The following is a 20693-nucleotide window of genomic DNA, read 5'->3' as shown; positions in this document are numbered from 1 at the left end:
AAATAATTGTGTTGTGTGAAAGAAGCCAGACAAAGAGTATATACTGTATGTTTCCATTCATATGCTACAAACTATAGTGAAAGAAAGCAGATCAGTTTAGTGGTTGCCAGGAACTGGGTGGAGAGGGCAATGGGGAATTACTAGTTAATGGGTATAGGGTTCCTTTGGTTGTGATAAAATGTTTTGGAACTAGAGGGAGATGATGGCTGCATAATATTGTATATGTAATAAATTCTACTGAATTGCGTACTTTAAAATGGTTAATTTATATTTGGCAATTTTTATCTTGTAAAAATGGCATGGTGGAGGTATCTGATCTCTTTAACTTCGCAAGGGGGAGAGAAAATCAGCATCAGCCCAAGGCTGATTCCTATGAAGCAGAGGTCAGACATACCTCCTCTCTCCAACCTTTTCACCAGTTCTGACACCAGCCGTTCCTCCCATGGCACTGTTTCTCTGCTGGGTTTGATAATTCTTTGCAATGGCCACACAGCTCAGACAATACTCATGATTATGGGATTTATTAGGGAAGTAACAGGATACAATTCAGGATCAGGAAGAACTCAGGATACGGTTCTTTGGTCAGGACAGCTTCTCACATGTGCCTACAGGCAGGCCTCTCCCTGACACTTAGGCCTCTCGGGCTGGCCCAGCTGTTACCCTGTTCAGGCAAGTGTTACAAGACTCTTTAGCACCCTATAAGTGCCCAGAGGCACCCCACCTCACCAGTAAGCCTCCACTGAAAGGTGCTTAGCTCTCTAGCTCTGTGGGTTGGCGAGCTTAGCTCTGCCGACAAGTGCCCAGAGGCACCCATCTCTAGCACAAGCCTGCTGCCCAAAAGTGCTCATCTTTCTTACTCTGGGCTGGAAAGCCCACTGCTGTTTCCTGCCTATCATCTGATTGTTTACCTCTGCTGCCATCATTTCTCTGCTGCTTCTCACCGTCTCTCACTATCTCTGGTGTTACAGCTCTGTCTCATGTGTCTAGGAGGGTCTCAGTGAAGGGATCCAAAGGATGCACTCCTAGCTCTTTTTACTTGGTGGTAGTAAGGTCACCTCCCCCCTTTCCGCCCCTGGGATGGCTCATTTTAAGCCTAGTGGGATGCAAATCAATCCCCTTGTTAGGGCTCCATACACTTTATTTGCATGGTCCCACTCCACATGGGTGCCATTTACCTTATTTACATTATTAGCAAGCTGTTCAATTCCCTTGGTGAACCAGAGCACCTTTTTGCAATCGTTTATCGGGAGTTAAAAAACTATGACAAGAACACCCACATAAAACCTATTCTTCTCACTACATACCTCAGTAAAAAAAAGTTCAAAAATATATCCAGAGTAGTTCCGTTTCTTTCCTTCTCATTTCTGCTTATGTTGCCATTTTATAGTTATAATGCCAACACAACATTGTTACGATTCTTGCTTTGAAAAACCTTATGCCTGTTACAGAAGATACTAAAAAGGGAAAAAATTATACATTCTCTTCTTACCCACATATTTCCATTTTCCAGAGATGTTCATTTCTTGCTATTGGGGTTAACATTTGAGGTCAATTCCTTTCATCCCTAATGGTTTCCTTTTCTAATATCTTTGTATTGCCCTCATTTTCTAGAAATTTTGCTAGATAGCAAATTCTTCATTGAAAATTATGTCTCCATTTCAGCTGTTTGGTTATATTATTCCATTCCCAAAGACCACAGCCTTCAATATGGATTACACTTCAACAGAAAGAAAACAAAAATCCTCACAACTGGCTCAGTAAGCAACATCATGATAAATGGAAAAAGATTGAAGTTGTCAAAGATTTCATTTTACTTGGATCCACAATCAACACCCATGGAAGCAGTAGTCAAGAAATCAAACAACACATTGCATTGGGCAAATCTACTGCAAAAGACCTCTTTAAAGTGTTAAAAAGCAAAGATATCACCTTGAAGACTGAGGTGCACCTGACTGAAACCATGGTGTTTTCAATCACCTCATATGCATGAAAAATGAATAAGGAAGACCTAAGAAGAATTGATGCCTTTGAATTGTGGTGTTGGCTAAGAATATTGAATATACAATGGACTGCCAAAAGAACAAACAAATGTCTTGGAAGAAGTACAGCCAGAATCCTCCTTAAAGCAAAGATGGCGAGACTTCATCTTACATACTTTGGACATGTTATTAGGAGGGATCAGTCCCTGGAGAAGGACATCATGCTTGGTAAAGTTGAGGGTCAGTGAAAATGAGGAAGACCCTCTCAACAAGATGGACTGATGCAATAGCTTCAACAATGGGCTCAAGCATAACAAGGATTGTGAGCATGGTGCAGGACTGGACAGTGTTTAGTTTTGTTGTACACAGGGTTGCTATGAGTTGGAACTGACTGAATGGCACCTAACAACAACAACAGCCATAGTCTTTGTAACTCCCACCAAATGACTGGGCGGGACTATGTAAACGAGGTGATTTTGGCCCACTAAACTGGATAGTTTGCTAATCATGTAAATAAGGCACATGGCACTCATAACGACGGTACAGGACAGAGTAGAACTGTCCTATAGGGTTTCCAAGGAGCACCTGGTGGATTCCAACTGCCAACCTTTTTTGATTAGCAGCCGAGCTCTTAACAGCATGACACCAGGCCACTCTTGTAGGGATGCGACCATGAAAATAAGGTGTAGGAGCCCTGATGAGGGAACTGATCAGTTTTGCCACCCAACTGGGTTTAAAATGAGCCATCCCAGAGGCAGAGGGTGTACCTCAAGACCATCAAGAAAGATGAGATGGGAGTGGAGTGCATCCTTTTGACCCAGGATCCCTGCACTGAGAATCTCCTAGAATCAGGAGGCTGAGAGAGAGAGAGCTGTAACAACAGAAGACAACAAGAGTCAGCAGCACAGCAGTAGCAAGAGTGATAACAGTGGGAAAAAGCAGGAACCAGGAACAGTTGACATCAGAAATGGTATTCATTGCCATGGCTCCAGACTCATGGAACCATGGGACTTTGTAAGAGAAAGAACAAGGCAGCATGGGAAATGAAATTTTTGATTCTTAGATGCTTACTTTGGTTGTTTTACCTGTAATGGCTGAAAGGAAATTTAGAGATGTTATGCTGCAGGTGAGGGGAGAAAAAGGAATCCTGGTGACAAAGTCATTAAAGAGCTCAGCTGCTAACCAAAAGGTAGGCAGTTCAAACCCACCAGCCATTCCATGGGAGAAAGATGTGATGGCCTGCTCTTGTAAAGATCTATAGCCTCAGAAACCCTATGGGGCTGTTCTACTTTGTCCTATAGAGTTCATATGATTTAGAATTGCCTTGAGAGCAATAGTTTGGTTTGGTTTGGTTTGAGGAGAGAAAAGCTGCATCTGGAGTGGCTTTGGGCAAAAGCCACGCAAGATAAGCAGGGTGATTGATAGGGGGCAAGGGTATTCTGGTTCCATCCAGTTGGAGGCCCAAGACCATAAGCATATGAATGGGAAGATAGTCAAGGTGTGGAGAAGATGAAACTAGAATGTTTTAAAAAGGGTTTTGTGTTTAGGGTTTTGTGTTTATCTGCGTGAAAAATGGATATTGAATGTTTCTTCTACCTCATGTTGTAAAACAGAGCTAAAATGTATGATGGATATGAATGTTGGGTATTACAGATTACAAACAGGGTGTAACTCCACTTTCAGCCAATACTTGATTGGATATGCTAAGAGGGAAACTAGGATTTGCCTGAAAGAAACACTGGCTTTCAGCCGGGATCCATCTGACATCAGCTATGATATCCCTGGTTCCATGTCTTCTTCTGAATCCAGCCTGAATTTCTGGCAGTTCCCTGTCAATGTATTGCTGCTGCCAATTTTGAGTGATCCTCAGCAAAATTTTACTTGTGTGTGATATTAATGATATTGCTCCATAATTTCTCCATTTCATTGGATCACTTTTCTTTGGGATAGGCATAAATATGGATCTGTTCCAGTTAGTTGGCCAAGTAGCTGTCTTTCAAATTTCTTGGCATAGACAAGTGAGCACTTCCAGCACTGCATCCATTTGTTGAAACATCTCAATTGGTATTTCATCAATTTCTGGGATGAGCTGACCAAAATCCAACCAAGGAAAGAGAAAGGTTTTTGACACTGTGAGCTGGTAAAATTGCTTCAATTTGAAGACTTGCTCTGGACTGGATTTTGCTTATGGTTGTAGATGCTCAAAGTTCCAAGCTGAACAGAAGATGTTCAGAGCAAGGAATATGTTTGTCTCCACAGATTACTGTTTTGATTTTAAAAACCCACTGTGGTCGATTCCGATTTATAGCGACCTTATAGGACAGAGTAGAACTGCCCCATACGGTTTCCAAGGAGTGCCTGGTGGATTAGAACTGCTTACCTTTTGGTTAGCAGCCATAGCTCTCAACCACAGCACCACCAGGGTTTGCACTGTTTTGATAGGGATGGGCAATTTAAACATAGGCTATCTGAAACGGGGGAGATGGAGGCATGAAGTGGCTGGCTCACACACTTCTGTGAGTGTGCTGACACTCAAAATGATGGGGACAAGTGAGGACCCCACTAAATAGTTTCCTTTTTTCCTGATGGGTCTGGGGAAGAGAAGGTGGGGAAAGGTGCTGATAGGATTATATGATTCAATTTTGAATGCTGATTGTTAGCAGGGTTAATTGTGATTGTAAAAAACTGTAATGTAGAAGTAGTTACTGTGAAGGTATGAGTTAAGGGGGGGGCACTGCTGGACTGGAGTACAGTGGCCCAACCTAATGTCCCTTAAAGATTTTGCTATGCTGATACCTCGTGAGGCTCAGAGCAAAGGGATAATCTTCCCTCAGTTAAAGTTTATCAGAGGCCAGAGAGGGTGAAGCTGAGACTAATTTTGGAGAACCTGACTAGATTGGGTGGGTACCTGAACAGCTGGTACCTGAGTAATCTCACCCTGAGACTCTTTTCCCTACTGAAGGGACTAATTGTTAATGACTGTTTTGCACTGGTAAAATGGTGTGGAAGTAGAAATTAATCCTTCAAGCATCAAAGGACTAATGGCTAGAAGAGCCAGGGGGTGGCCTGTGGTGCAGTGAATTACTTAATATTACCCTTCTTGCCATAGTCTTTGTAACTCCCAACAAATGACTAGGTGGGACTACGGGAATGAAGTGCTTATGGCCCACCAAGGGGATTGGATAGCTTGTTAATAATGCAAATAAGGTGCATGGCACCCTTGTGGAAGTGGGACCATCCAAATAAGGTGTATGGAACCCTAATGAAGGAACTGGTCAGTTTTGATATCTTGCTAGGCTTAAAATGAGCCATCCCAGAGGTGGACAGGGGGCATCTCATGACCACCAAGAAAGAGGAGCCAGGAGTGGAGCACATCCTTTGGACCCAGGATCCCTGTGCTGAAAATTTCCTAGAAGCAGGAGACCAAGACAGAGAGCTGTAACACCAGAGATGGTGAGAAGTGGTGGCAGAGAAATGCTGGGAGCAGAGGCAGCAGAGCCAGGAGAGTGGCAGGAGATGGCACTGTGGTTGTGCTGACCCACGGAGTGAGAGAACTGAGCACCTTTGGGCAGGAGGTTTGCTGGTGGAGTGGGGCCTCTGGGCACCTATTAGTGGAGCTAAAAGAGCTTTGTAACACTTGCCAGAGCAGGCAGAAGCTAGGCCAAGGGGCTGAGGGGCCAAAGGTCAGGGAGAGGGCTACCTGCCTATGGCACCGCTGAGAAGAGACTGTTCTGACTGAAGAACTGTATCCTGGGCATTCCTGAACTTGAAATGTATCCTTTTAGTTCCCTAATAACAGTATGCTGTATGTGTTCTGCGAGGCCATTGCAACGAATTATCGAACCCAGCAAAGAAACAGTGCTTTGGGAGGGACAGGTGGTGTCAGAATTGGTAAAAAAGATTTTAGGGCAGAAGCGTTTCTGACCTCTGCCTCAGAGCAACCAGCCTTGGGCTGTTGGTGCTGATAATGATTCTCTCCCCTCTGGTGTATTAGAAGTCAAATGCCTCCACCACACCATTTTTACACCTGTTTATTTTTTACATTTTTAAGTTAGCCATCTTTCTCATTCCCTTTAAGATCTCTTTATATTTGGGGATTTTTCTTAATTACTGCATTGCCTAGGACATCCAGTTCAATGTTGAATAAAAGTAATGGTGAGTGGTACTCTAGACTTGTTCCTGACTTGTTTGGTGTCTTTACAGTTTAATATATCGTGAGGCATTTCAAAACTGCATAAAGCTATATAGCATGCATCCATGGAACACCACCACCCAGATTTGACAGATATCAAAATGTTTCCACTACTGTTTCATACTTCTCAATGAAACGCTTCATGTGGACTTGAAGCCTTCTTATTCTAATCTGGCTCTCTCTTTGCCCAGGTAGTCGTAGTACTTAATTTGCTGTGCATGGTTCTTTCCATATTTTTACACCTTTTCTACACATGTGATATACATGATTTCCTATTAAATGGTAAAAATCAAACCAAACCCATTGCCATCCAGTTGATTTGGACTCATAGCAACCCTAAAGAACAGAGTAGAATTGCCCCATAGGGCTTCCAAGGAGCTGGTGGATTTGAACTGCCAACCTTTCGGTTAGCAACCTTAGTTCTTAACCACTACACCACCAGGTTTTCCATTAAATGGTAAAAAATATACATAAATGGTATCATGGTGTTCACATCCTTTTTCTTAAGTGGTTTCTAAAAATTTCGGTAACCTTCATTCCTGTACAGTCAGACGTTCTCCAAACCCTGTTTTGTTTTTAAAAGCCGCTTCTTATAAGCCACTTTGCTCTAGAAAATGCCTGCCTGTCTTTATCAGCTGGTTACCCAAAGGCGCTCTTCCCAGCCTTTGTATAAAGTGGATAAATGTCGCGATCATCTTTCTTTTCCACCTGGTTCGATGAAAGGGATTTACCCCCATACCATTTTTGACTTGTGTAAGCTTGAGCTTGTGAACTTCGATCCATTTCCGCAAAGGTTGAGGCGCTAAGGAAACGGACCATAACCAGCTGTCCCTTGACGTATTAATGGCTTTGCCTCTTGTACGTCAGATATTCAAAGATGGCCGCCCACGTTGGACCATTGCAAAGGAGGCGCGGACACATTACCTCTAAAGAAAGGCCGGGAATCTAATTGTCTCTTTCTTCCAAAGCCTTTAGACCCTCGTTGGCCACCGTACGCCGCTGAATAAGCTGGGCTGTGAGGCTAACAGTGCGCGAACTTCAGGAAAGTAATTTCGGCCTCTGATTGGTCCCTGTGCTGTGTGAAGAAAATTATTTCAAGTCGTTGGGGTCGCTACGTGAAACAGGGTGAGAGGGATGTATCGGCGCCCGTATTGGGTATTGTATGTGGGAGACCGTCGGGGGAGTGCTAAGTAGTCCGTAATGGGAGGTAGGTGATGGGGATGTCTTTGACGTCAGTCATGAGGGACTGTTGTGGCTGGTGATTTAAGATTCCCATAAATGAACGACGGACGGTCTCGAGATCAGATTTTGGGGTTCTTGAGGTTTATTCTGCGTGTGGGGCTCAGTGATTGAGAACTGGAGAGGTGGTGTTTGTCAACGAACAGGTAATATGGTTCGGGTTCTCTTTGGGGTAAATGATGGAGAAGCTATTTTGGGGTCCACGTACAGGACTTTCTGGTCCAGGTTTTGGAATTAATTCGGGGTGGTGGTGGTTTGTGTTACAGTCGGGTGCAGGGCTGAATCTTTAGAGGCTCAGGTCCCATGGCTGGGGCGTGGCTTCACCTCCCCATCTTGGATGCTGGAACAGACTTGATGGATACTAACATTCCCCGTCAGCCCTTCAGGTCCAAGACCCCTCTCGAAGACTAATTTTGAAATCCCCTATGATTCCTCAACAACAATAATAAAATAATTTTTTAAAAACCCTTTTGTTCCCATATACTCTTGAATCCTTAAGAATGAACGTTTTTCAGAAGATGTATGATTCAACGTATCTAAAAGTAATGTGCCTTCTAAAGATGCAGTTTTTATCCTTGTTGCTGCAGATTTACAGCATATTTCTCAGATATGTAGTTTTTTTCAGGTTCTTTCTGACACAAGTAAAATAACTTCTCTACCATCCTAAATTGTTTCCCAAAGATAACCCTTGCAAAATTTATAGTATATTTATTTGAACATTAGGCTTTTATGTTAGGTGCTTAAGATTCATAATTCAGATAAACTGAGTAAACAATACTGTGATTTCCTTTTTCACTTTATTTATGTAAAATAAACATTTCCAAGTTGCAAATTATTAGTACTAAAAGTTCCAAAAGCTTTTATTTTTTAATGTGTGAACTGATGATATTATGAGTAGACTTATTTTAATTGTGTACATTTGGATAGAGATGAAGTATTTAAAATAGTTGTCATTTGTGGGAACACTTGATGATTATCCATTTACCCATGATCTTGTTTCTCTGCCTTTCATCTTAAATCTAGATAATTTACTTTTGTTGTAATTGTAAATGTGTTACTATTTTCTGACTTTTTTCTTTATTTTCAATAGCATAAAAAAAATTTTAAGTATTTACTTTATGTTTGGTCACCCTACTAAACTCTTATTATTATATCTTTACCTATACCCAGCATTTCATTATGAAAATGTTCAAACCTGCAGAAATATGGACAGAATTTTGAAGCTCCCATCCATATACCCATCATAGATTTTGCTGTTAACATTGTATTAGACTAGCTCTACCTGTTATCTAACCATCTACACAGCCCTCTGTCCATGAATCTGTCTTTTCTGTTGCTGGCTGCAGTGTAGTGAATTACTTAATATGGCCCTTGTAGCCATGCATAGTCTTGTGACTCCCACAAAATTATTGGGTGAGGCTATGCAAATAAGGTACTTGTGGCCCACCAAGGGGGTTCACCAGCCAGCTAAAAGTGCAAATACTGTGCATGGAACCCTTTGGGGGTAGGGACCGTGCAAATAAGGTGTATGAAATCCTAACAAGGGAATTGGTCAGTTTTGCCATCTCATTAGGCTTAAAAAGAGAGCCAACTCTAGAGTTAAAAAATGGTGACCTCACTACCACTACAGTGCTATGGATCACTTTTGTGTGGCCTTTCTCACCATGGTGTTATAAATGTCCCATCAAATGCTTGGGTGGGATCATGCTAACATAGCGTATGGAACCCTAAAGAGGGGATTGGTCCATTTTGTCACCCTGTTAGGCTTAAAACGAACCATGTGAGAGGTAGAAAAAGAGAGGCTCTCACCATCACCAAGGAAGAAGGGCCAAGAGCAGAGCCTGTCCTTTGGACCTGTGATCTCTGGGTGAGACGCTCCAGGAATCAGGAAACTGAGACAGCTGTAATACTGAGGACAGTGAGAAGTGGTGGCAGAGAAATGGCAGCAGGAGAGACTGGCAGGAGATCACATGGTGGGCTTGCTGGCCCACAGAGAGAGAAAGCTGAGTAGAGTGGCTTTGGGCAGGAGGCTCGCTGGTAGAGTAAGGTGCCTCTGGGCACTTACTGGCAGAGCTAAAAGAGATTTGTAACGCTTGCCTGAGCAGGGCAGAGGCTGAGGAGCCACAGAGAGGTGTGCTTGTGGCACCTGCTGGGAAGAGGCTGTCCTGATAGAAGAACTGTATCCTGAGCATTCCTGAACTTGAATTGTAACCTGTTACTTCCCTAATAAACTACATAATTTTGAGTACTGTCTGCGAGTTCTGTGTGGCCATTGCAATGAATTATTAAACCCGGCAGAGAAGTAGAGAGTACCGTGGGAGGGATGGTTGGTATCAGAACTGGTAAGGATCGCAGAGACAGGAGACATGTCTGACTTAGAATCAGCCTTGAGCTGTTGATCTTGATTCTCCTTCCTCCTCCTTCGCCTTGTGAAGTTAGAGGCGGTCAGATGCCTCTCTCACACTGTTTTTAGAAGAAAAGCCAGGAGTAGAACGCATCTTTTGGACCCAGGGTCCCCGCACTGAGAACCTTCTAGACCCAGGAGACAGAGAGAGCTGTAATATAGGAGAAGGCATGAGATGGTGAGAAGTGGCGGCAAGCGGGGCAGAGAAATAGCAACAGCAGAACTAGGAGACCAGCATGAGATGGGGCGATGGGTTTCCCAACAAGGTAGCTACAGTGGGTGTGCCAACCCATGGAGTAAGAGAGCTGAGAGCCTTCAGGCAGGAGGCTTCCTGGTGGACTGGGGTGCCTCTGACCACTTATAAGTGGAGCTAAAAGAGCTTTATAACACTTGCCCGAGCAGGGCAGAGGCCAGGCCAAGGTCTGAGAGAGGAGGCCTGCATGTCTGAGGCGAACTGAGAGCTGTCTTGCATTGAAAAAGGGAGACTTTCCCTACATGCTTCCTGATCCTGATCCCTTAGTTCTACCCTGTTAGTTGAGGCCTGCCTTTGGGGACAGCCAACTAGAAACTGAGAGCTGTCTTGGTTGGAAGCTGTCCTGGTTGAAGAATTGTATCCTGAGTTGTATCTAGTTATTTCCAAGTTGTTCCTGATCCTGAATTGTAGCCTGTTAAAAAAAAAAAAAAAAAAGCCTGTTACTTCCCCCTAAATGCTTCTTTAAATAATGCTGCAGTGCAGGGAATTACTTAATATGGCCCTTCCAGCCATATTCTTTGTGACTTCCACACAATGTTTGTGTGGGATTATGCAAATAAGATGTATGGAACCTGTGATGGTTAAAATTATGTGTCAGATGATGTAGTCATCCTCCATTTTGTGATCTGATGTAATTATCCTCCATTTTGTGGTATGTTATAAATCCTAGCCCCTATGCCTGTGGTTATGGTCCCATCTGGGAGTGAGTGTCCATTGATCAGGGTGGGATATATCTTGAGTCGATACCTTACTAGAGGGTGTAACTCAAGACACCACCCATACCCCATTCATCTCCATTACCACCCTTATTGAAGTCGCACCCTTACTTGAGTCATACCTTTTATATTACAAGAAATAAACGGAGAGAGAAATTAGCAGAGAGGGGAGGACCTATTACCACCAAGAAGAAGAACTAGGAATGGAGCCGTCCTTTGGACCCAGGATCCCTGTGCTGAGAATTTCGTTGTAAAAATGTCATGGTGGACGCATCTGACCTCCTCTAACTTCACAAGGGGGAAGGAGATTCAAGATCAACAGCCCAAGACTGATTCCTATGAGGCAGAGGTCAGATATGCCTCCTCTCTCCAACCTTTTTACCAATTCTGTTACAAACTGTCCCTCTCACAGCACTCTCTCTTTTTCTGCTGGGTTCAATAATTCATTGCAGTGGCCACACAGAATTTACAGACCATGCTTGCAGTTACGGGGTTTATTAGGGAAGAAGGAGGTTACAATTCAGGTTCAAGAATCCTCAGGATACCGTTCTTCAATCAATTCGTCCTTTTCACAGCCATGCCCACATTCAAGTCTCTCTCTGGCCCTCAGCCCCTTGGCCTGGCCTCTGCCCTGCTTGGGCAAGTGTTAAAAAGCTCTTTTAGCTCTACTGATCAGTGCCCACAGGCACCCCACTCTGCCAGTAAGCCTCAGCCTGAAGGGACTCAGCTCTAGCTCAGTAGTTCTGCAAATCTAGCTCCACCAAATGCCTGGAGGCACCTATTCTACTAGCAAGCCTCTTGCCCAAAGGTACTCAGCTTTCTTGCTCCATAGGTCAGCACACCTACTGCACCATCTCCTGCCGGGCTCCAGGTTGTGCTGCCTCTGTTGCTGCTGCTGCTTCTTGCCACCTCTGGCATTAACGGTGCTCTCTCTCTCTTTCTCTGTTTCCCGGGTCAAGGAGGTTCTCGGAACAGGGATACCATATCCAAAAGACATGCACCACTCCTGGCTCTTCCTTCTTGGTAGTGGTGCGATCTTCTCTTCCCGTATCTGGGATGGCTCATTTTAAGCCTACCGGGATGGCAAAACTGACCAATCCCCTTGTTAGGGTTCCATACACCTTATTTGCATGGTCCCTCCCCAATACGGGTGCCATGCACTTAATTTGCATTATCAGCAAGCTGTCCATTCCCGTTGGTGGGCCACAAGCACCTCATTTGCTTGACCCACCCATCCATCTGTTGTGAGTTACAGAGACCATGACTGGAAGGGCCGTATTAAGTAATTCACTGTACCGCTGTCCTAGACCCAGGAGACAAAGTGCTGTAACACTGGAGATGGCACAGAACAGTGAGAAGCAGTGGCAAGCATGGCAGAGAACCAGCAACAGCAGAACTAGTATTCTGGTGAAGACGGTGCTGTGGGCTCCTGGCTCACGGAATGAGGCAGCTACAATGGGTGTGCTGACCCATGGAGTGAGAGAGCTGAGCGCCTTTGGGCAGGAGGCTTTCTGGCAGAGTGGGGTGCCTCTGGGCACTTGTTGACGGAGCTAGGCTTGCTGACCCATGCATCGAGAGAGCTGGGGGCCTTTGGGCCAAGGCTTACTGGCAGTGTGAGATGCCCTTATTGGTGGAGGGGAATAAGTGGTGTGATCGCTTATTGGTAGAGCTAAAGAGATTTGTAACACTTGCCAAATCTGGGCAGTGTTCGGGCCAAGGGGCCAAGAGGGCTGGAGAGAGAGGCCTGCCTGCCGGCATGGCTGAGAAGAGGCTGACCTGATTGAAGAACTGTATCCTGAGTTGTTTCTGATCCTGAATTGTAACCTGCTCCTTTCGTAGTAAAACCCATAATTGTGAGTGTTTTCTGTGAGTTCTGTGTGACCATTACAATGAATTATTGAACCCAGCAGAGAAGTAGAAAGTCCCGTGGTAGAGAGGGCTAGTATCAGAATTGTTAAAAAGATTGGGGGAGTGGAGGTATGCCTGACCTTCACCTCACAGGAATCAGCCTTGGGCTATTGAGATTTCTTTCCCCCTTGTTAAGTTTAGAGGAGGTCCCAGGCTACTACCTTACCGTTTTTACACCTACCCTCTGACTGCTTCTACAGAAAATTAACTGGAGTTCTGCTCCTATGCTTGTAGTTGCTCCTTTGTTTACTTGATGAGCAAACATCTTGTTTACAAGTAATGAATCTCATTTTTCAATCCTGATTCTGCCTCTTGCTCACTGTATGATTTGCATGACGTGTGTCTGTTTCCTCTTTAGCAAAAAAGAGGAAAAAAAAAAATGCCTCCCTCAGGGTTATTTTGTACATTAGGTGAAGCACAATACCTAAAATATTGAACTGTGATGCCAGGAACTATATCTGAACAAACAAGGTTGCCAAATTCCGCATATTATGTTTTTGGTACGATGAAACCTGTGAGAGCTGGAACTTGAGAGGACTGTCTTGTTTTTCCGGGTCACGCAGGTTTTCCACCTTTGACAGAGTGCAGCCTTATTACTTTTCTTTTGTTCTATATTAGTGGGAAATATTTGCGTTTTCCTTCTCTGACAAGTGTCTGTCTTACCCAGGTTCCAGCTATCTCAAGTTGTACTGTATTAAATTTGTAGTTATAACTCATTTTCTTTGTTCCTTCTGACCTCCCATCCTTCTGATCTCTTTCCTTTCTCTCTTTTTTAGTAATGAAAGCATTTAAGTCCAAGAACTCATACTAGTGATCTGGTAACACCAATTTTATTTTAAATGTAAAACACTGATATTTGCATGATTTAAAACATAATGTGTACTTGTAGTAGTAACGGTGTGAGAACTGTCTGACTTCATAGGGCATAATGAGAATCACCGTCAGCCCAAAGCTCATTCCTATGAGATGTAGGTCAGGCATACTTCCACTCTCCAACCTTTTTACCAATTCTGAAGCAAACCGTGCCTCCCGTGGCACTCTCTACTTCTCTTCTGGGTTCTATAATCCTTCGAAATGGCCACACAGAACTCACAGACCATAGTTAGAGTTAAGTGGCTTACTAAGGAAGTGACAGGGTACAAGCCGGGATCACCATCAACAGGCTACAACTCGAGATCAGGATTGGGAAGCATGTAGGTGAGGTCTCCCTTCTTCAGTGCAGGACAGTCCTCTCAGCTGTGGAAATAAGCAGGCAGTTCTGTCTGCTGTGCACGCCCCTTTCACCCATGCTGCCCCTTTCAGCCGTGCAGGCCTCCTCTTAGCTCCCTTAGGACAGGCTTCCTCTCAGTACCCTGAGGACAGACCCCTCTTGGCCCCCTGCAAACAGGCTCCTCTAAGACCCCTGAGGGCAGCTCCTATTGACTACCTCAGGCTATTCTCGCTTCGCTCAATATAGACTCCTCTTGCCCCCCTGAAGACAGGCTTTTTCTCAGGCCCCTCGGGACAGGCTCCTTTCAGCCCCCTGAAGACAAGCTTCTTCTCAGCCCCTTTAAGAGAGGCTTCTCGCAAGGTGTATGTGGGTTTTTGTGTGAGAGACTGGCTTGATTTGTAAACTTTCACTTAAAGCACAATAAAAATTATTTTTTTTAAAAAAAGGGTAGGAAATAAAAGATTCTGAAAACATCCGCCCCCCCCCCCCCCAAAAAAAAGAGTGGCTCCTCTTGGTCCCCTGAGGACAGGCTTCTCACCCTCTCAGGACAGGCTCCTCTTAGCCCCCTGCCATCTGTCAGCACTGACTGTGCCATAGGGCCCCTTCCGGGCTTGTAGCCACTGGCTCTGCCATTGTGCCCCTTTCAGGCCTGTCACTGTCTTCAGTGTTAAAGCCCTTAACCTATGTTATAGCACTTTTAGGAATGTCCTTCCCTCCTTTCTCTCTGTTTCTTCTCTCTTGCCTTTTTTCCTTTCTTCTTCTTCCTGCTTCATGCCTGAGAAACCTTTGTGGGGTTGGCTGTATATATATAAAAACTTTTCATCAATTTCAAAGCATGGCCCTCCCACCAGAGCCACAAACTGATCAATCCCCCCTTGGTGGGCCACAGACACTTCATTTGCATAGTAATAGTAGCTTAATTTGCATATTGTATTAACCAATCCTTGCAAGATGCATACCAATGACAAGGCAGACCACAGCTCAGGACTAGACAGAAAGGATCAAACCAAGTTGTTTACAGCTTACCCAGTTTCAGTGCAGTGAATTACTTAATACGGCCCTTCTAGCCTAGTCTTTGAGACTCCCACATAACAATAGGGTAAAAAACCCCAAAACCAGTAGGACTATGCAAATAAGGTGATTTTGGCCCACCAAGGGGATTTGTCAGCCTACTAATAATGTGAATAAGGTACATGGAACCCCTTGGGAGGGGGATCATGCAAATAAAGTGTATGGGACCCTAATGAGGGGATTGGTCAGTTTTGACATCTAGCTAGGCTTAAAAAAGAGAGCCAGTCCCAGGGCAGAGGGAGGACCTCACTACCACCGAGAAGAAGAGCCAGGAGTGGAGTGCATCTCTGTACTGAGAACTTCCGAGACCCAGAAGACAGTTGTAACACCGGAGGAGGTGCGAGGTGATGAGAAGCGCATCAAGAGAACTGGCAGCTGTAGGACCAGGAGACCAGCATGAGACAGTGTAGCGGACTCTCCAGCTCACAGAGTGAGGTGGATACGGTGGGTGTGCCAACCCTGAATTGAGAGAGCTGAGAGCCTTTTAGTAGGAAATTGTTGGTGGAATGGGGTGCCTCCAGGCACTTGGGGAAGCTAGGCTTGCTGACCCAAGGAGCAAAAAAGCTGAGGCTTACTGGTGGAGTGGGGTGCCTTTGGGTACTTACTGGTGGAGTGGGGTGCCTTTGGGTACTTACTGATGGAGCTAAAGAGCTTGTAACACTTGATCGAACAGCGTAGAAGCCAGGCATGAGCTGGGAACAAGGGCTGAGACAGGAAGCCTGTCCAGGGGAGGCAAAGAGGAGCTTGTCCTCCAGGGATCAAGATAAGTCTGTTCTCAGGGAACTGAGAGGAGGCCTGTCATCACGGGTGTGCATGGCAGAGAGAACGGCCTACTTGCACAGCTGAGAGGAGCTGAGAGAGCTGTCTTGCACTGAAGGAGAGACTGCCTACATGCTTCCTGATCCTGAACCCAAGCCATAACCTGTTCATCCTGATCCTGAGTTGTAACCTAGTGCTTCCCTAATAAAGCTCATAATTGTGAGTGTGGTGGGTGAGTTCTCTGTGGCTATCGCACCAAATTATCAAACCCAGCAGAGATGTTTAGAGTGCTGTAGAAGGGATGGCTGGTGTCAGAATAGGTAAGACGGGTGGAGAGTGGAGTTATGTCTGACCTCCACCTCATGGGAATCAACTTTGGGCTGATCCTGTTCACTATCTTCGCTGAAGTTAGACAGGTTCCGACTCTACTGCAGCTACCATTTCACAACAGTGCTTATAATTTGCATAGCATGATGCTCTTTAAATTGCAGTGGATCATGAGAATGTAAAAAGACTTTTGAAGAGGTACGTGGGAACACGTGGCTTAAAGGAAAAGTGTGTAGGTCCTACCTGTCTGTATGTCCTCTGCTGCTGAGGTATCCTGCTGTCCTTATTCCCCTTCCCACATTCCCTTTCAGGGTCACTCTACTTCCTCTTTACAGAACAAACGCATACTTCCCATTCAGGCTGCTGTGTTTGATTGCCTCAGAGGTAAAAACCTCTGAAGCACTAAATAATGGACAGGTAGATAATTTGGAGCCTTAATTTAAGGTGAGTGGTTAAGTGCTACAGCTGCTAACCAAGAGGTTCATAGTTCGAATCCACCAGGCGCTCCCTGGAAACCCTGTGGTACAGTTCTGCTCTGTCCTGTAGGGTCGCTATGAGTCAGAATTGACTCGGTGGCAATGGGTTTGGTTTTTTTTTTTTGCACAGCAGCAGTGAGAAAATGTAGGCCCAGAGGGAATGCCTGCTCAGAGTTACTTTTCTCTTCAGCCTATAGGTCCTGGCTCCCCAGGAGAAAGAGGGATGAAGTGAAGGAAGGACGAAGAGATTCCAAGACTTCGGCATCGCCATTTCTGTGAATACCTTGACCGAAGACCGAGATTTTTGAACAGACATTCAGATCTGATCTAGAAAAGACAAATACAGAGCATACCAGTTAGCGACCATTTCCCAAATATAGAAGAAAATGATCCAGGCCCAGGTGACTTCAGTTTGTTCTTTTCTTTCCTTTATTGCCTAGTGGATTTGTAGAGCCCTGTAGAAATTGGTGCAATTAAACAGAAGATTATAAATTGGGAGTAGCAGGATCTGGGGCAAAATAAACTTAGATTCATACTTCACAATCGGGCAATGTAGGATCAGGAATATAGTGTTCATCATTCAATCTATGTGATATATGTTAAAACACAGTATGTGACTGCACAGGACCTGTGGGTGACATTAGCTGTCAACTTGCATCTGATATCTGCAATGGCCATCACAAGAGAAACATGATAAGCATGTGATATGCTTTGTTAGGAGAAAGCAGACCAGTTCAGCGGGGATGTTAGTATTGCATAACACTTAGGTCTGCAGAAATTTCTCTGATGGTTTTTCATAGCAGTGATGTAGTAGATGGTGTCGCAAACAGCAGCCTTCTCATAAACATAGAAGCAGATTTCCTATGAGTGGTTAAAGAGATTTTCTCATAGGCTTCTGTGGGAATAGACCAAGCAAACTCAGTGGCAGTTTATCAGGGGATCAACATGAGGTAACCCAGGGATTCAGAAAGGTTTTTTTAATAATTTATTTTATTTTTGTTGTTGAGAATATACATAGAAGAACAACACTAATTCAGCAGTTTCTGCATGTACCATTCAGTGACATTGATTACATTCTTCGAGTTGTGCAATTGTTCTCACCCTCCTTTTCTGAGTTGTTCTTCCCATATTAACATAAACTCACTGCCACCTAGGTTTCCTATCTAATTGTTCAAGTTGCTGTTGTCAGATTGACCCCATATCAAACCACCAAACCAAACCCATTGCTGTTGAGTCAAGTCTGACTCCTAGCAACCGTAGAGGACAGAGTAGAACTGCCTCAAAGGGTTTACAAGGCTATAACTCTTTACTGTAGCAAATGTCATGTCTTTCTTTTCTCCAGCGGGACGGCTGGTGTATTCAAACTGTCAACCGTCTGGCTAGAAACCAAGTACTTAAGCACTGTTTCACCAGGGCTCCTTTGATCCCATATAGATAGATCTTAGAAGAGCATAATGCCCAAGGCAGTCATTCTTTACTAGTTAAGCTAAACCAAATTTTGGTTTTAAGAAGACTTCAGGGGATTTTTTTGGTTTAATGTTTAAAGATTATCTCAGGGTAATAGTTTTGGAAGTTCTTCCATCCTCCATGACTCCATAAAATCTGAATTCCATGAAAATTTTAAGCTCTGGTCTGCATTTCCCCCCTTTTGATTAGAATTCAGAAAGTTATTTTTTACTGTGACATTAAGTATAAATCTAAATATACTTTTCTCCCCAAAGCATTGATGTCTCACATGAACTAATTTAGAATGTGATAAACTGACAAGGCTTAAGCATGTACATCCTCTACTGAGTCTGCACTCAGGTTATCCTTGTGGGACAAAGAACTAAATTTGGCTGTTTCTGGTTTCTAAAAATAGTCTGAGCAATTAAGATGCTCTTTGTCTTTCTAAATGGAGTAGTGGTGACACAGTGGTTAAGAACTTGGCTGCTGACCAAAAGTTTGTCAGTTCAAATCCACCAGCTGCTCCTTGGAAACCCTACTGGGGAGTTCTGCTGTGTCCTGTAGGGTTGCTATGAGTCAGAATCAACTGGATGGCAACAGGTTTCTTTCTTTCTTTTTTTTTTTTGTCTTTCTAAAATAGCCAGAGTGGGAGAAGATGCTGATAGGATTATATGATTCAGCTCTGAGTGATGATTGTAAACAGGGTTAGGTTAACTATGATTATAAAAACTGTGATTGTAGAAGCTATAAGGTGAAACAGTGGACATGGGGAGGTGCTGCTGGACTGGAATACACTGGCCATACCTAAAGTCCCTTAAAGGTTTTGCTATGCTGACACCTTGTGCGGATGAGAGCAAGGGAATGATCTCTCAGTTAAATTTTGTCAGAGGCCAGAAAGAGTGAAGATGAGATGACTTTTGGAAAGGCTGACCAGATCAGGTAGATTCCTGCAGCAGACCTGAGCAACCTCACCCTGAGGACCCATTGCCCTGCTGAAGGACTAATTGTTAGTAACTATTTTGGACTGGAAATATGATTGGAAGGGTGAAGTTAACCTTCAAGTATGAAAAGGCCAATGGCTAGAAGAGCCAGGGGGTGGCCTACAGTGCAGTGAATTACTTAATGTGGCCCTTCTAGCCATAGTTTTTGTAACTCCCACCAAATGACTGTGTGAGATTTTGCAAATGAAGTGCTTGTGGCCCATCAAGAGGATTGGATAGATTTGCTAATAATGTAAATAAGGTGCATGGCATCCTTACATGGGTGGGACCATGGAAATAAGGTGTATGGAACCCTAAGAAGGGGATTGGTCAATTTTCCCAGCTAGGCTTAAAAGAGAGCTAATCCCAAAGCAGAGGAGGACCTGACTACCACCAGGAAGAAGACACTGGAGCAGAGTGCACCCTTTGGACCCAGGATCCCTGCGCGTAGACCCAGGAGACAGAGAGAGCTGTAGCACCAAAAATGGCAAGACAGTGAGAAGTAGCAGCAGAGAAACCATGGTTGCAGAGTCAGCAAAACCAGAAGATGGGCTGGAGGCAGTGTGAGCAGAAGCTGGGTTGAGGGGCCAAGAGCCAGAGAGAGACCTGGTTGCAACACAGCTAAGAAAAGGTTGACCTGATCAAAGAACTGTATTCTGAGCATTCCATCAACCTGAATTGTTACTTCCCTAATAAACTCCATAGCTGTGAGTCTGGTCCTCTGAGTTCTGTGTGGCCACTGCAATGAATTATCAAACCCAGCAGAAAAGTAGAGAGTGCTGTGGGAGGGACAGTTGGTGTCAAAATTGGTGAAAAGGTTGATGAGGAAAGGCATGTCTGACCTCCACCTCACAGGAATCAACCTTGAGCTGTTGATCTTGGTATCTCTTTCCCCATTGTGAAGTTAGAGAAGGTCAGAAACCACTGCTGCCATGCCATTTTTATAGTTCAGAACTTTTCACGGTCCTTAGAGCTTTCAATTTTGCTTTTCTGTTACTGTATAAGAATCTCTACAGAAACTATGAAATGCTTAGGTTAGACCTGTCTTAGGTGTCTAGTGCTGCTGTAACAGAATCCCATAAATGGGTGGCTTTTAACAAACAGAAATTTATTTTCTCATAGTTTAGAAGGCTAGATGTCCAAATTCAGGGCGTCAGCTCTAGGGGAAGGCTTTCTCTCTCTGTCAGCTCTGGAGGAAGGTCCTTGTCTCTTCAGCTTCTGTTTTCCTGTTTCCTTGGAGAGCTCTGTGTGGCTTGACTTCTCTCTTCTCCCATTTCTGCTTCTTGCTTGCTTGTTTAATCTCTTTTGTATCTGAAAAGAGATTGACTCAAGACATACCCTACACTAATTCTGTCTCATTAACATAAAAAAGACATCTCATTCCCAAATGTGATTGTAACTACAGGCATAGAGGTTAGGATTTACAATACATAATTTTGGGGGACACCATCCAATGTATAACATTCTACCCTTTGGCCCTCAAAAGTTACATCCATGACACATGCAAAACATATTCACCCCATCACATCATCCCAAAAGTCTTAAATCAACTACAAGTCCAAAATTTCATCTTCCGAGTCATCTAATTCAAATATGGGTATGACTTTAGGCATATTCCATCCTGGGCCAAAATTCCTTTTCATCTGTGAACCTATGAAATCTATACTACAAGTTATCTGTTTCCAAAATACAGTGGTGGAACAGGCACCAGGTAAACATTGCTATTACAAGTG

General features: G+C 44.1%; 1 protein-coding gene across 10 annotated transcripts in view; it reads left to right on the top strand.

Annotated features, from left to right (window-relative positions):
- LOC126086039 (zinc finger protein 615-like) overlaps positions 1 to 20693 on the top strand; it is a 158221-nt gene that overhangs the window by 99878 nt on the left and 37650 nt on the right. For 3 of the 10 annotated variants that reach the window (XM_049902028.1, XM_049902035.1, XM_049902039.1), the window contains exons 1-2: positions 7029 to 7296; positions 16725 to 16935. The exons of 2 other annotated variants lie outside the window; for them this stretch is intronic. In XM_049902028.1, coding sequence (XP_049757985.1) covers positions 16921 to 16935 — 15 coding nt within the window. In that variant the 5' untranslated portion in view covers positions 7029 to 7296; positions 16725 to 16920. Of the gene's footprint in view, positions 1 to 7028; positions 7557 to 16724; positions 16936 to 19573; positions 19592 to 20693 lie in introns of those variants that run through there. 5 more of the 10 variants (XM_049902033.1, XM_049902044.1, XM_049902043.1 and 2 more) reach the window with 5 other exon arrangements.

The sequence above is a fragment of the Elephas maximus genome, chromosome 11 (genome assembly GCF_024166365.1).
Source record: "Elephas maximus indicus isolate mEleMax1 chromosome 11, mEleMax1 primary haplotype, whole genome shotgun sequence".
Taxonomy (NCBI): Eukaryota; Metazoa; Chordata; class Mammalia; order Proboscidea; family Elephantidae; genus Elephas; species Elephas maximus.
The sequence above is the reverse complement of the archived record's forward strand: the minus strand, read 5'-3'. Positions and strand labels throughout refer to the sequence as shown.